Source organism: Lampetra planeri, chromosome 2, assembly GCF_965212315.1.
Source record: "Lampetra planeri chromosome 2, kcLamPlan1.2.h2, whole genome shotgun sequence".
Lineage (NCBI taxonomy): Eukaryota > Metazoa > Chordata > Hyperoartia > Petromyzontiformes > Petromyzontidae > Lampetra > Lampetra planeri.
The window spans coordinates 25,092,543-25,105,214 of NC_136108.1; the positions used below are offsets into that span (position 1 = coordinate 25,092,543).

The following is a 12,672-nucleotide window of genomic DNA, read 5'->3' on the forward strand; positions in this document are numbered from 1 at the left end:
TTAGTCCAGCGCTGGCAGCCATGAGAGAGGAGTGGGTCGAAGACTTCCTGAGATGGTGATGTGCATTGCCGATTGCCAGCAAGCTCAGTGCGCGATGGCCAACCCCGGACAGGCGACGGTATCCGCCGCCGTCCACACGCGAGAGCGCTGACGTAGGTAGGGTCGGTGCACCGGCGAACTATGCCAAGCGAACTGGTGCGAGACTCGACTCTCGCGGCTGGTCGTCTTCTTGAGATGATCTTGTTGGCTCAGTGTTTCAGTCCAATGGTCGCCGTGGGGTAGACCGGGTGAAGGGTCACGACATCTCGGCCTCTGCCAATGGGGGCGAGCGTTCAGCTTGTTGGGTGGCACCTTATCTCACGCCACACAGATCCGTTTTGCCCAGGCCACCGTCAATTTTCACGTACACCCCCCTCCGAAGACGGCCGGGGGGATCTGTCCCGCCTCCAGTGACCGAAGGAACAATTAGCACGTGGAAGAAGCGCGATAGGTTGTGACCCCCCTACCATCGATGTCGACTGTGCAACAGCTGACGGTGCCTAGCAGAAGGAAGCAACGCTGAGGTTTGTGTGGCTCCAACATCAACGTCTGCTGTAACCTCTTGATTTTGTATGTTGAAGGCCATTTCATTCATCGTCAATCTTATTGCCAAATTAGATTGTCTGCAATTATTACCATTATCAACGGGTGCAAGAGTATTCCCAGATAAATAGGGGCTGGTGTGTGTAGCTCCACGTTCGTTAATTAATTATCGTCTTCCATCGTACCACCTTTAATCAGTGTTGAATAACGAGCTAGGATAGTTTACTTAACCCTGAAGCACACTGCTTATACAAAAAGAAGATTTGAATTCAGGAAATGTCCAAATGTAATGAGCTCAAGATTCTGATGTAGGTCTTGCAAATGAGAGACATGCGGTGGGTGGAGGGGGACTAGAACTCCAGATGCATGGTGATGTTAATATTTATAAGGCTCTTTACAAACTTGATGTCTTAGTTAAGGAGGGCTCACTTTTTTGCCAACAAGAGGCAACTCAAGTTATGGGTGGATTATGTTGGATAATCCATGAGATGAAATGTAAGCGGGCTGAGGAACAAGAGAGTGTGGTGGGTTCTGTGAAATCAATCAGGAGATGGGATTCCCAAGAGAGAGAGAGAGAAGATGGATATAGAAGAGGATTGGGTCGATGACAGAGCCCCGTGGAATAGGTTTATGGGAAGATAACCCTCGCACGGAGACGCACGAGTGCAGGTGTGAGGTACGTGCAGCGCCAGGAGAGTTCCAGAGATGCCTGCATTATCCTGACAGTGTTTAAGGAGGATAAAATTGTCTGTGGTGTCAAAGGCTGCAGTGAGGTAAAGGAGAAGAATGTGGAGGAGGAGGAGGTGGGGGTCCAGGGTCAGAGGACTGGAGGAGGTTGTTGATGGAAATTGGATTTGGATGGAGTTGTGAACACCGCGCAGGGACAGGCGTGGTCAGAGATCTGGGAACGGGTGATATTTCATGGGGTTTTCAGATGAGAAAGAGGTTCAGATCTGGGATAAATTCGCTTGCATTCAACCGCAACTCACGACTTCTGCCTTCTCCACGAGTGGATATAACGTACACCGTACAATGCTTCGATTCCACAGCGATGAGTGTAGCGCTATTGGCTGTTCCTATTTACAGCTATCCATGGAAAATGCACTCCTGTTATCCACACGCCATGTGCAGATAAATGCGGATAATAGGATGAATATACCCCCACTCCCAAGTCAATCCTCTTTTCTGCGGAGAGTCCTGAACAGTGCGGATGAATTCGGTGCCTCCGAGGGACCCATCTCAGGATAAACACGGGAAATAGGAAGGATCGATGTGCAGAGAAGGGCATTCTCCATAGACCGATTCAGGGGCGAGGATAATTGAGAGTGGATCGTAGAGGGACGGAAAAGAGGAATTTCGTTGCATGTATGTTTTAAACTGTCTCGGTAGGGTTTAAAAGTCCCTTCACGTCGCTTCAACTGATCAACAGCAGAACAAAAGAAGTGCGCTCGCGCTCCGTTTGACGGGGGCGGAGGGATACCGTTGCACGATCGCCTGACCCGTGCTACACCATCACCACGCGCCACCCGCAGCAAAAATCCAAATCACTTGGCAGAACTGTTTTTGTTGAATAGCTGGGGGGATTTTTTTTATGAATCTGTGGTTTTTTGTGTGTGCCAATACCCTTCATCCAAATATACAGAATAAGCCTTTCATCCAAGCTTGAATCCGATGGAAGTAGCTCGCTCAAAGTAATAAAAGAGATAATGGACAGACAGGGGGTCTGCTTCACTTCCAAATGTAAATTATCCAAATGTAAAATAGCAGATCCATCACCCCGTGAGCGTTGCGAACCAATTTTTTCTGGCAGTATTCTCTACGCAGAAAATCCTGGCACAATTTAGACCTTCTATGTATGTATGTATGTTAAACTTTTTTCACACCGTACATAGCCAACCGTTATAGTTGAAGACCTTGTGAGTCTCATCCGGAGGGTTGTTGCTTATTAATAACACATGCTCCTAAGTTCCCGAGGGTTGTTCACCTAAGTACAGAAAAACTGTTCAAAATCCAAGTGCAATTAGTGTAATCTTTTTATGCATTACTTTGGTGTTAATTTCATGAAGGGGAATCTATTGTACAGAGTAGAAAATAATATATCGTACAAATCACAGCCAACTCTGATGCTGCAAAGAAAGAAGAAAATTATATATCATCATGTGACACTGAGTATCTCTCTGAGCTAAGCACGAGGATAGGTCCCAGGGGAGAGCTGCTGTTTAACACCGTCGGAGCGACGCAATATCATTTACGTGCAATGCACACCGACGGAAATTACCCATGTTGTCCTCACAGCGTGAACCTGTTCCTCCTCTGCCTCTGCCGGGTGTGTGCCTTGAAATTCAATCGTCGTTACCGTTCATTAATGTGTGTACCTTGAACTTATTTCGCACCGTATGTAGCGAGTCGTGCTAACTGGAGGTGCCGGGGAAGAACAACAAACTAAACACAAAAAGCAGTTCTAAAGAGAAGAGTTTTCAATTTAACAGTGCATAGCTCCCACTTGCTTCCTAATATCGGAAGGAAGAGCGTTCCAGACGGCCGCAGAAGCGCATCTGAAAGTGCACGGACGCAGTGACCGTGTGAATAGGATGGAGCACACTAGGTGGACATTCGCCAATTTAGGACCTTTTGATTTGTTCCACCAAATCCATCAAGTTACATGAATTGCGTCCATATAATCCATATCACCAACTTACACAAGCCATTGTGTAAGCATTTTGGAAAATAATGCTCATTGTGGTGGCCACCAAGAGGTCGTCAAGATTTAAGGTGGTAAAGCTTCAAACAGGGGCGCAGTACGATAGAGGAAAGTGTAAACGAATAAGGCAATGTGCAGTGGACACTGATGGGCCATCTGCCCATGAACCGTGATGATGATGGTGATGACGGGTCCGACACGACGCGGGTGGTGGGTGCCGCCATGGTGAGGAGGAGGAAGGAGGGGGGGAGGGGGGGTGAGGTAGGGGAGGAGGAGGAGATGGGGGGGGGGGTCTCACCGAGGTACTGGATGCTGAAGCCCTTCCGACGGTGGCTGCCATCGGACGTGAAGTGGAGTCGCAGCCAGTGCGTGTTGCTCGTGATGGGGGAAGGCAGGGTCATTCCGGTCAGCCTGAAAGCAACAGGGGACAACTCTTATAGGTTAGAAATGCGCTGCCATAAATTAGGGTTTCAATGGGCACACTTAAGAGATATTAGTTTTTAATGATGTTGGAAATTTCCAACTGTTTTATCTTTGTAATGGACTAATTTCTTTCTTTTGATATCTTTTTTGCTGTTTGTGCTTTTTAATTTGGTGCGATTTCTTAATAAAAAAATACATTTTTGATGTTGCTTGTTAGCAGGGTTTTCATTTGTTTGGTGTGTATATGAGTGTTGGGCTTCTTTCGCGTCGTACGTAACCAACCGTGTTTATTGGATTTGGTCCTTCTATATAATTAATGTACAGCGTTGTGAGATGTTGTTGGCACGAATGACACCGCTATATAAGATGATAACATTTTTAAAATAATTGTTCACGTTTAAAAACATGTTGTCTTTTTCATCCATTAGTGTGCAATACATAGAGACCATGTCAATAACATATGGAGGAGTCGCACTGCATTGCAGATGTAATTGACATTACAGTGCACATAATTTTGCAGCTGGTGAAATGTGATCATGTATCCTGTAAAGTAATACATATGGATGAGAATCATTGTTGAAACAACTTGTAATGATATGTACTTAAGTAGAACCAGGATTGCTGGAGGCAGTGTAAATGAGGGGCCATAGCAGCGCAAGAAAGATGTGACGGTAAAACACGAGCAGCAATCAATTGAAGTATTACCCTGCAACCGGCTTCCCTTTCCACACATCGCCACGCAATGCGAAACTCGATCTCAGAATGAAAAAAACGTGTATATGACAGAATTCATATTATTTGGGTCTTTCGGTAAAGTCACGTAGAAAGGTTCACAAAAAATTACAAAAAATAACAAAAAACTACGACATTTCGATCACAAGACAAGCGATCGTCATCAGGAGGCTCCACCAATTATAAACCTTTAAAGCAGTCTCTGCCTCAGCAGCCTTCCCCCTCTTTACCGAAAGACCCAAAGAATATCAATTCCTGCCGTCACGAAAGCCTTAAGTCAAGATATGGCAGAACATTTATAATATTTTAGAAAAGTTATTTTTTAAATATATTTGACAGTATTTACTTTCTATCCGAACATTATCGTGCCATGGGCATCACACCATGAGGCAAAGTGTACGCTCGGATCTCTCGCAGAGCAGTGCATCCCTCGATGCGAGGGAACGGCCCACGGAAGCGGATATCACAGAACTTCCTCTAAAATTCCTTCAGGTGACTAACTGTTTCAACAGAGTAGGGGGCATCGCTATTCTGCCCGCTCGGCCCTATGAGAGGAATGATTTTTGACTGCAGTCAAACTGTACTTTTAACTCTCAGTGCTGGAATTTAGCCAATTAACCCTCTCCCGTTTAGAGACGTCTGCAAGTTGCAGGGTTGGGTGTCCCGTTCACCGCTGAATCTCAGAACGCGCAGTCGGTTCAGCGTTAATTTTATTTTGGAGAGGTGGTGCGCCGCTGTGTTTCAAGACATTGCTACTCGCTGCAGAGAACCGGGGCGACAGGACCACCGCACTCTACGATAGCTGGCGCCAAACTGCCAAACGCCATCCCGCACGGCCTTTTGGGAGCCTCGGTAGCGATAAAGTTATTTTATTGAACGTCATCGGAACGTAATCGAAAGAACAACTGAAGACATACACATACGCCATCGGAATAAGAAAGGGTTAAGTGCGGAACCTAATTGAATGTGACCGTTTTTTTTTCTGTGTGTGTGCAAGTGTGGTAGCGACCTACAACTTGCTACCACACTTGAGAACCCAGCTTCATCAGAGGTGGTGCCCGGATTCGATCCCAGGATATCAGCGGTCGGTGCCAGCTCAGGCGCTCTGACCTCAGAGCCACCCGGCAACCCCTTGATTTATGGAAACTCAAAATGTAGTTTTGAATAATATTACTTTTCAAAGTTTGGTTCACGTTATTATTTTTTGTTGACGTTGAAATAAACAGGGCGAAATATTTATTTAAGTAACCCGAGATGGGACACGCTAATATATATGTAATAAACGACTGGACCACGATGTCTGGCTCAGTGTCCTTTATTCGGTTCGTGCTGTACACCCACACGGCTGTCTTTACTCTGTAGCTTCTCCACGGTGCTGACTCCAATGTCGGCCCGATCCACAACAGCAGCCCCGCTGCTGTTCTCTCACACAGCCCCCCTTGGCTGTACTCGCTGCAACTCCTCTCTCTCTCCGCAGCTCTGACAGCCTCGTGCTGTCTCCCTCTCTCCCTCCGCAGCTCTGACAGCCTCGTGCTGTCTCTCTCTCTCTCTCCGCAGCTCTGACAGCCTCGTGCTGTCTCTCTCTCTCTCTCCGCAGCTCCACCTGGCAGCCACCCCGCTGCCTCTAACACGAAGCCCTTCTGGCTGTCTCCTCTGCAGCTGCACACCACTCCGCAGCTTCCTCTTGTCTTCGGGGTTGGCTCCCGATGGCCGTCGGTGCCCCCCCTCTTCTCACTCGCCTGCGTGGCCTCACTCTTTTTCGCTCACACCCCGACTGACTTCCCCTTCCGGTTTACCCGCTTAAGGACCCGAACCTTCCACCCACGTCACATGACTCCACCCCCCGTGACGTCACATCCGGAAGGTCGCTTACGCCCGCATTACACCACCCTCCCCCGTAGAAAAATCCCAGCCGACCTCGGCTGACCAATAGCAAATCGTAATGCGGCGAACCGAGCTTCCCCCCCTAAAGGACACTAAGCATACAATGTAACAGCAAGAACAACAACAACAACGCAATTAACATCAACGAACGTACAAAAAGCATGCAATAAATACAACTGTAAGAAAAAAATAACAAGACAGCAACAATCAATGAAACGTAAGCGATTTGGAACGTGTGCGGGTCGCCGGCCCGTCCCGGACGGTCGGCGGCCCACTCGCAGAACGGGAACGCGATGAAAGTCGAGGAATGACAGGGGGTAATCCCCCTGTCGCAGCTGGAAGTCCACCGACGTCCCGTGTCCCTAAAGAGTTAGTCTTGGGCTTGTCCTGTGACCGTGCCCGCAGCTGGGTCGGAACGGCTGCAGGGCTCGAAGGTCCCGCAGACCTGGCAGGCGTCCTCCAAAGGGCCCCTCGTCCCCCGCAATGTCACGGCCGGCCTGTCTGGAACAGGTACGACAGGCGCTCTAGCAAGATCAATGGACGCAGGCAGGGGAGAGTCAGCAGCAACAGACCCCGGCAAGGCAACATTGGGGGATGACGCATCATGTAAGGGAGCAACATATGGTTTCAAGCGCGACGTATGCACAACCCAGCAACGAGACCCAATCTGGACGCGTGCTGACTGTGGGTTGGGAACCGCAATGAGGCGTACGGGACCATGCCAGGGTTTGTGCAATTTCGGCGAGGTTCCCGGACGTACCTGTGGACAATGAAGCCAGGCTAGGTCCCCAACCTTCCAAGGGCACTCCCCCTCGGACCGTCGCGCATATCGCTCGTTCCGGGCCTGGGCTTTGGCCGTAGCCACGCGGGCATTCTCCCGCGCCTCCGTGATGCGGCGAACCGTGCCCTGAATGTATTCAGGAAGTGGTTTACGAGGTCCCTTCACCCCAGTTCCCAATTGCACATCCACCGGCGGCACGTTTTCCCGACCATACATAAGGTAAAACGGCGAATACCGTGTAGCCGCATGAGGCGTCATCCTATACGCCGAAAGCACCCCGGGGATGTGCAGATCCCAATCTGATTGTTGTTCACTCACGGTATGGCAAAGCATGGCAGACAATGTCCTGTTCAGCCGTTCAACCATACCATCCGTCTGCGGATGGTATGGGGATGTCCGTACTTTCTTAGTCCCAAGGCCCGCGCACACTTCCGCCAATAATTTAGAAGAGAAATTCCTGCCCTGGTCCGTGAGGAGTCTCTCAGGCACCCCCTTATCCATAATATACCCAAACAAAAAGGCGTCGGTAATGGCCGCGGCCGACTGATCGGGCAACGGCCAGGCCATCGGCCAACGGAAGAGGTACTCAACCCCTACCAGCAAATATTTATTACCCCTCGCCGATGGTGGAAAAGGTCCCAATATGTCCAGTGCCACCAATTCATTGACTCGAGACACCTGAATCGACTGGAGAGGCGGCACGTAAGGATGTTTCAGCGGCTTACGTCGTGCACACGCAGGGCACGCGCGCACGTGCCCTACGACATCTGTCGCCATGCCGTGCCAAAAATAATGACGTTGCAACGTCAACAAGGTCTTCTGCACCCCTAAATGTAAGAGAGTGTCACAATGGAGGGTTCTAATCAACTCGAATCGCAAGGACGTTGGTACCACCAGGCGCCAACGTTCCTGGAACCCCTCCCGCCACATAAGCAGACCATCTCGGAGAGCGGTTTGCGGCCCCATAGCCGTACTCGGACTCCCATTGTCCCTAGCAGACCGCTTCCGCAAGGACACCAACGACTCATCCATCATCTGTTCCCGGATCCAGACAGACCGCGGCAGATTCAAAACCCCGTCAGCCGGTCCCGGTTCCATCGGAGTGTCCGACTTCTCGACGGCCAACGTAAGCGGCTGAGGGGGGTTTGGAATCGGCAAACACCTATGCGTCCCCGACTCACATTTACAAGGGGCGCGCCGCGGTAATCTAGAAAGTGCGTCAGCGTTCGCATGGCGCACTCCCTTCCGATGTTGAAATTGGAAGGAAAATTCCTGTAGCGTGTCCAACCAACGTGCCAACTGTCCGGATGGCTGGTCAATTTTAAGGGCATATTGCAAGGCCGCATGATCCGTACGCACAATAAAAGAACGACCGTAGAGGTATGGTCGAAATTGCCGTAGGAAAAAAAAAAACGCCAATAGTTCTCTGCGAGTGACACAGTAGCGGGTTTCCGCAGGAGACAAGACTCGGCTACCATACGCCACGACACGCTCTACACCCCCTTTAGACTGTGATAATACCGCCCCAATACCTGTGTCACTCGCGTCCGTATCAAGAATGAATGGGTGATCGAAATCGGGATAATCCAATGTTGGGGCCGTGGCCAATAGATCACGCAGACTCCGAAAGGCCGCCTCCTCCGGCTGTCCCCAAACAAACTTCCGTCCTTTACCCGTAAGGAGATGCAAGGGCCTCGCAATCGTCGCAAAACCCGGCACAAATCTTCGGTAATACGAGGCAAATCCCAAAAACCGCCGAACATCCCCCACGGTGGCCGGAGTCGGCCAATCCCGGACGCACGCCGTCTTTTCCGGATCCGTGGACACTCCCTCAGCACTCACAATGTGCCCCAAATAGCGGACGGACCGTTGCAGTAGGTGACATTTCTTTGGTTTGAATTTCAATTTGGCAGAACGCATCCTCGTGAACACTGTCTCCAGCCGCGTCAAATGTTCATCAAATGTGCGGCTGAAGACAATAATATCGTCCAAATATATAAGACACGTCTCCCACTGCAACCCCGTCAAAACGAGCTCCATCAATCTTTGAAATGTAGCAGGGGCCGCATTCAATCCCATCGGGAGACAGTTGAATTGAAATAACCCCTGCGGCGTACGGAATGCGGTTTTCTCCCGTGAGGACTCGTCAAGGGGAAGCTGCCAAAATCCCGAAGAGAGGTCCAGTGTGGAAAAGAACTTAGCCCCCGACAATGCGTCGAGGGAGTCATCCATACGCGGCAGGGGGTACGCATCTGCCACCGATATCTTATTCAATTTGCGGAAATCAACACAAAATCGCAATTTGCCATCCTTCTTCTTAACCAAGACGACCGGAGCGCTCCATGGGCTGTTAGATGGCGATATAATGTCCGCAGCCAACATGTCTTCCACTGCCCCCCGTACGTGTTCTCGCTCCGCAGGACTCATCCGATGCGAATTTAATCGAATAGGGGCAGCATCGCCCGTCTCAATGTGATGGTAAAGCAACGAAGTGCGGCCCAAATCCAAATCATCGGAGCTGAACACATCGGAATATGTCAACAACAATTTACGCAGCGCACCACGTTGCTCCATGGACAGGGAAGAATTTCTGTCACATAAATCAGCAACCCAACGATCATCCGAACTTCTTGGCTCGGAAACCCCAGCAACAACTCCCCGGCTATGCGGACAATCATGGGTCGCAAACGCCGTAGTGGCATGTGCCACAACCGTACCGGCTGGGACACGGACGTTTTCTCCCCCCGCATTAAGCACCTGTAAAAACGGTAATTGATCCGGCCGGACGATGGTCTGTGCCCCCACTAACGCCAACCCGGCTGTTATCGTGGCGGACGGTGACAACAAGACCCCTACTGCTCCTAGCCGATCAGGCAGGGGCTTCCGATACCGCAAGGGTATAAGCATCTTTGTACCAGGTGGGATGTCCACAGATGCGACGGACAGCGCCTGCACTTGTACAGCCGAAGCAGGTCGCCCCCAGGGCGACGGCAGAAACGAGATTTGACGGCCCCCCGGCAGTTCAATACAATTCTCATTGATTTTGATCAAAATGGGCATCTTAGCCAAAAAATCGGTGCCTAACAAACAAGGAACCGCCAAAGATCTCGATATCAACACAACACCCGAGGCCGACACATCCCCAATAGATATCTTAGCATCCACCTGACCCACGATACCCATGCTACCCCCGTTCGCAGCGACGCACGACCCATAAACCGGACGCACAGCCCCCGGCGGGATGCCCAACAGATGGAAAATGACATCCGAAATAATAGTCGCAGACGCGCCGGAGTTGACCAAAATGCGTACGTCCACCCCTTGTATAGACCCCGGTACAGTGGACGAGCCCGTAGCGGCCGCGACGACTCTCCGTGCCAACTTGCGCCACTGCGTGACCGAGCGACAAGGCCCCGTCGAAGGGCATGCTTTAACCACAACGTTAGGATGGCGCAACGACGGTGATGGGTGAGGTGTAAAGCCTTGCCGAGTGTCTGGTGCGTGCCGACATGCCTGTTTCGGAGGATCTTTAGCCGACTTGTCCGGTGCCGAGGCCTCCTGCTGCGGCGGAGCCGGGAAGCGGGCCCAGCAGTCTCTGGCGTAGTGGCCCCTACGCCCGCAGCGGAAACATTCGGCCTCGTTGCGCCGAAGCGCAGGCCTCGCCTCCTGACGGCCCCGTTCTGGTAGCGCCGCGCGCGGTCTCGGCCCGCCGCGTCCCGTCCATGGAGCGGAGGCGGCCGTCAGCTGTTGAGGGCCCCGGTCATCCGGAACATAGACAGCCTGCGCAGGGTTCCACCCCAGCGCATCCCCTTCTTTGACGGGCCCCCCCGTCCACGCCGTCACTTGTTTCCAGCGACGGAGGTTGAATTGCGCATCGAGACACTTAGCAGCCGTCCGGGAAGTTAGCTTCTCATGCCCACACACAGGCATGGGGATCCCTAGATCCCGAGACAGCTCTAACATTTTCCCTAATATGAGAGGCTCGAGCAGGTCCTGTGGCGTCTCAGGATAAGCTGCCATGGCCAGCTCCAGCACCGCACCCCTGAACGCCACGGGCGACTCCTCTGGTGCTCGTTGTCGTTGAGCGAATCGCCGATGCGCATCATCTGGTGGCTCGTAAGCATCGGCCATTTCTTGAAAAACACCACGTAAAGTTGCCTTCTTATCGGTCGTTATGGAACGGAAGAGTCGGACAGATTCGTCGTCCAGGAGAGTCGGCAACACCTCCAAAGCCTCCGCATCGGTCCATCTTGCTGTGCGTACCGCCGCCAAGAAGCGGCAGGCGAACGCGCTCCAGTCCCCACCGACGGAAAATTCTTTAACCGTTGTAAGGTGGCGACTCCGACTCCTCTTCCCGCCGTCTTCCAATGGTGGTGGTTGTGGTGGCAAATTCAAAATGGCGTCGGCCCGCGGCGTGGCCAAGATGGCGGTTTGGCGCCGCGGAGCGCGCAAAATGGCGGCCTCTTGCCGCGTGGGCAATGGCGGCGGCAGGACAGGCAACGTGGCGGCCCGCGGAGCACCAACTGCATCATCCATCGTCCCTGGCGCGACGAGATGGCATAGATGCGCCAGGACGTCCTTAAGTGCCTCCAGTTGTACCGCCATCGCTTGCCATCGTTGATCCGCGTCTGATGATGTCGACGGACCCGCCACCGCGCCAACATCCTCCACTCCCGTTCCCGTGGTCGCCTCAGCCGGGCTCTCCTCCACCACCCCAACAGGATTCGTGGTTGGAGGGAGTTCGTCGTCGTCGGACGAAGAAGCCGATGCAGGCGCCGGATTAACTTTCTTCCTCACTTGTTTCGACATGCCGTTGCACTTCCGACACCAGTGTAATAAACGACTGGACCACGATGTCTGGCTCAGTGTCCTTTATTCGGTTCGTGCTGTACACCCACACGGCTGTCTTTACTCTGTAGCTTCTCCACGGTGCTGACTCCAATGTCGGCCCGATCCACAACAGCAGCCCCGCTGCTGTTCTCTCACACAGCCCCCCTTGGCTGTACTCGCTGCAACTCCTCTCTCTCTCCGCAGCTCTGACAGCCTCGTGCTGTCTCCCACTCTCCCTCCGCAGCTCTGACAGCCTCGTGCTGTCTCTCTCTCTCTCCGCAGCTCTGACAGCCTCGTGCTGTCTCTCTCGCTCTCTCCGCAGCTCCACCTGGCAGCCACCCCGCTGCCTCTAACACGCAGCCCTTCTGGCTGTCTCCTCTGCAGCTGCACACCACTCCGCAGCTGCTTCCTCTTGTCTTCCGGGTTGGCTCCCGATGGCCGTCGGTGCCCCCCCTCTTCTCACTCGCCCGCGTGGCCTCACTCTTTTCCGCTCACACCCCGACTGACTTCCCCTTCCGGTTTACCCGCTTAAGGACCCCAACCTTCCACCCACGTCACATGACTCCACCCCCCGTGACGTCACATCCGGAAGGTCGCTTACGCCCGCATTACATATATATAAAACGTACTCTTTGGGTCTTTCGGTAAAGTCACATAGATAGAGAAATAATATGACCCATCTCAGGCCTATATAACATCCTGCTTCAGCAGCTCCCTTGCTACGTTTTTTTCACCTGAG

The 12,672-nt window shown here is 52.2% G+C and overlaps 1 protein-coding gene across 1 annotated transcript in view; it reads right to left on the reverse strand.

Moving 5' to 3' along the window:
- LOC144724254 (CUB and sushi domain-containing protein 1-like) overlaps positions 1-12,672 on the reverse strand; it is a 267,119-nt gene that overhangs the window by 61,194 nt on the left and 193,253 nt on the right. Inside the window, exon 6 of the mRNA XM_078603232.1 lies at positions 3,582-3,694. Within this exon, the coding sequence (XP_078459358.1) occupies positions 3,582-3,694 (113 nt within the window). The remainder of the gene's footprint in view (positions 1-3,581; positions 3,695-12,672) is intronic.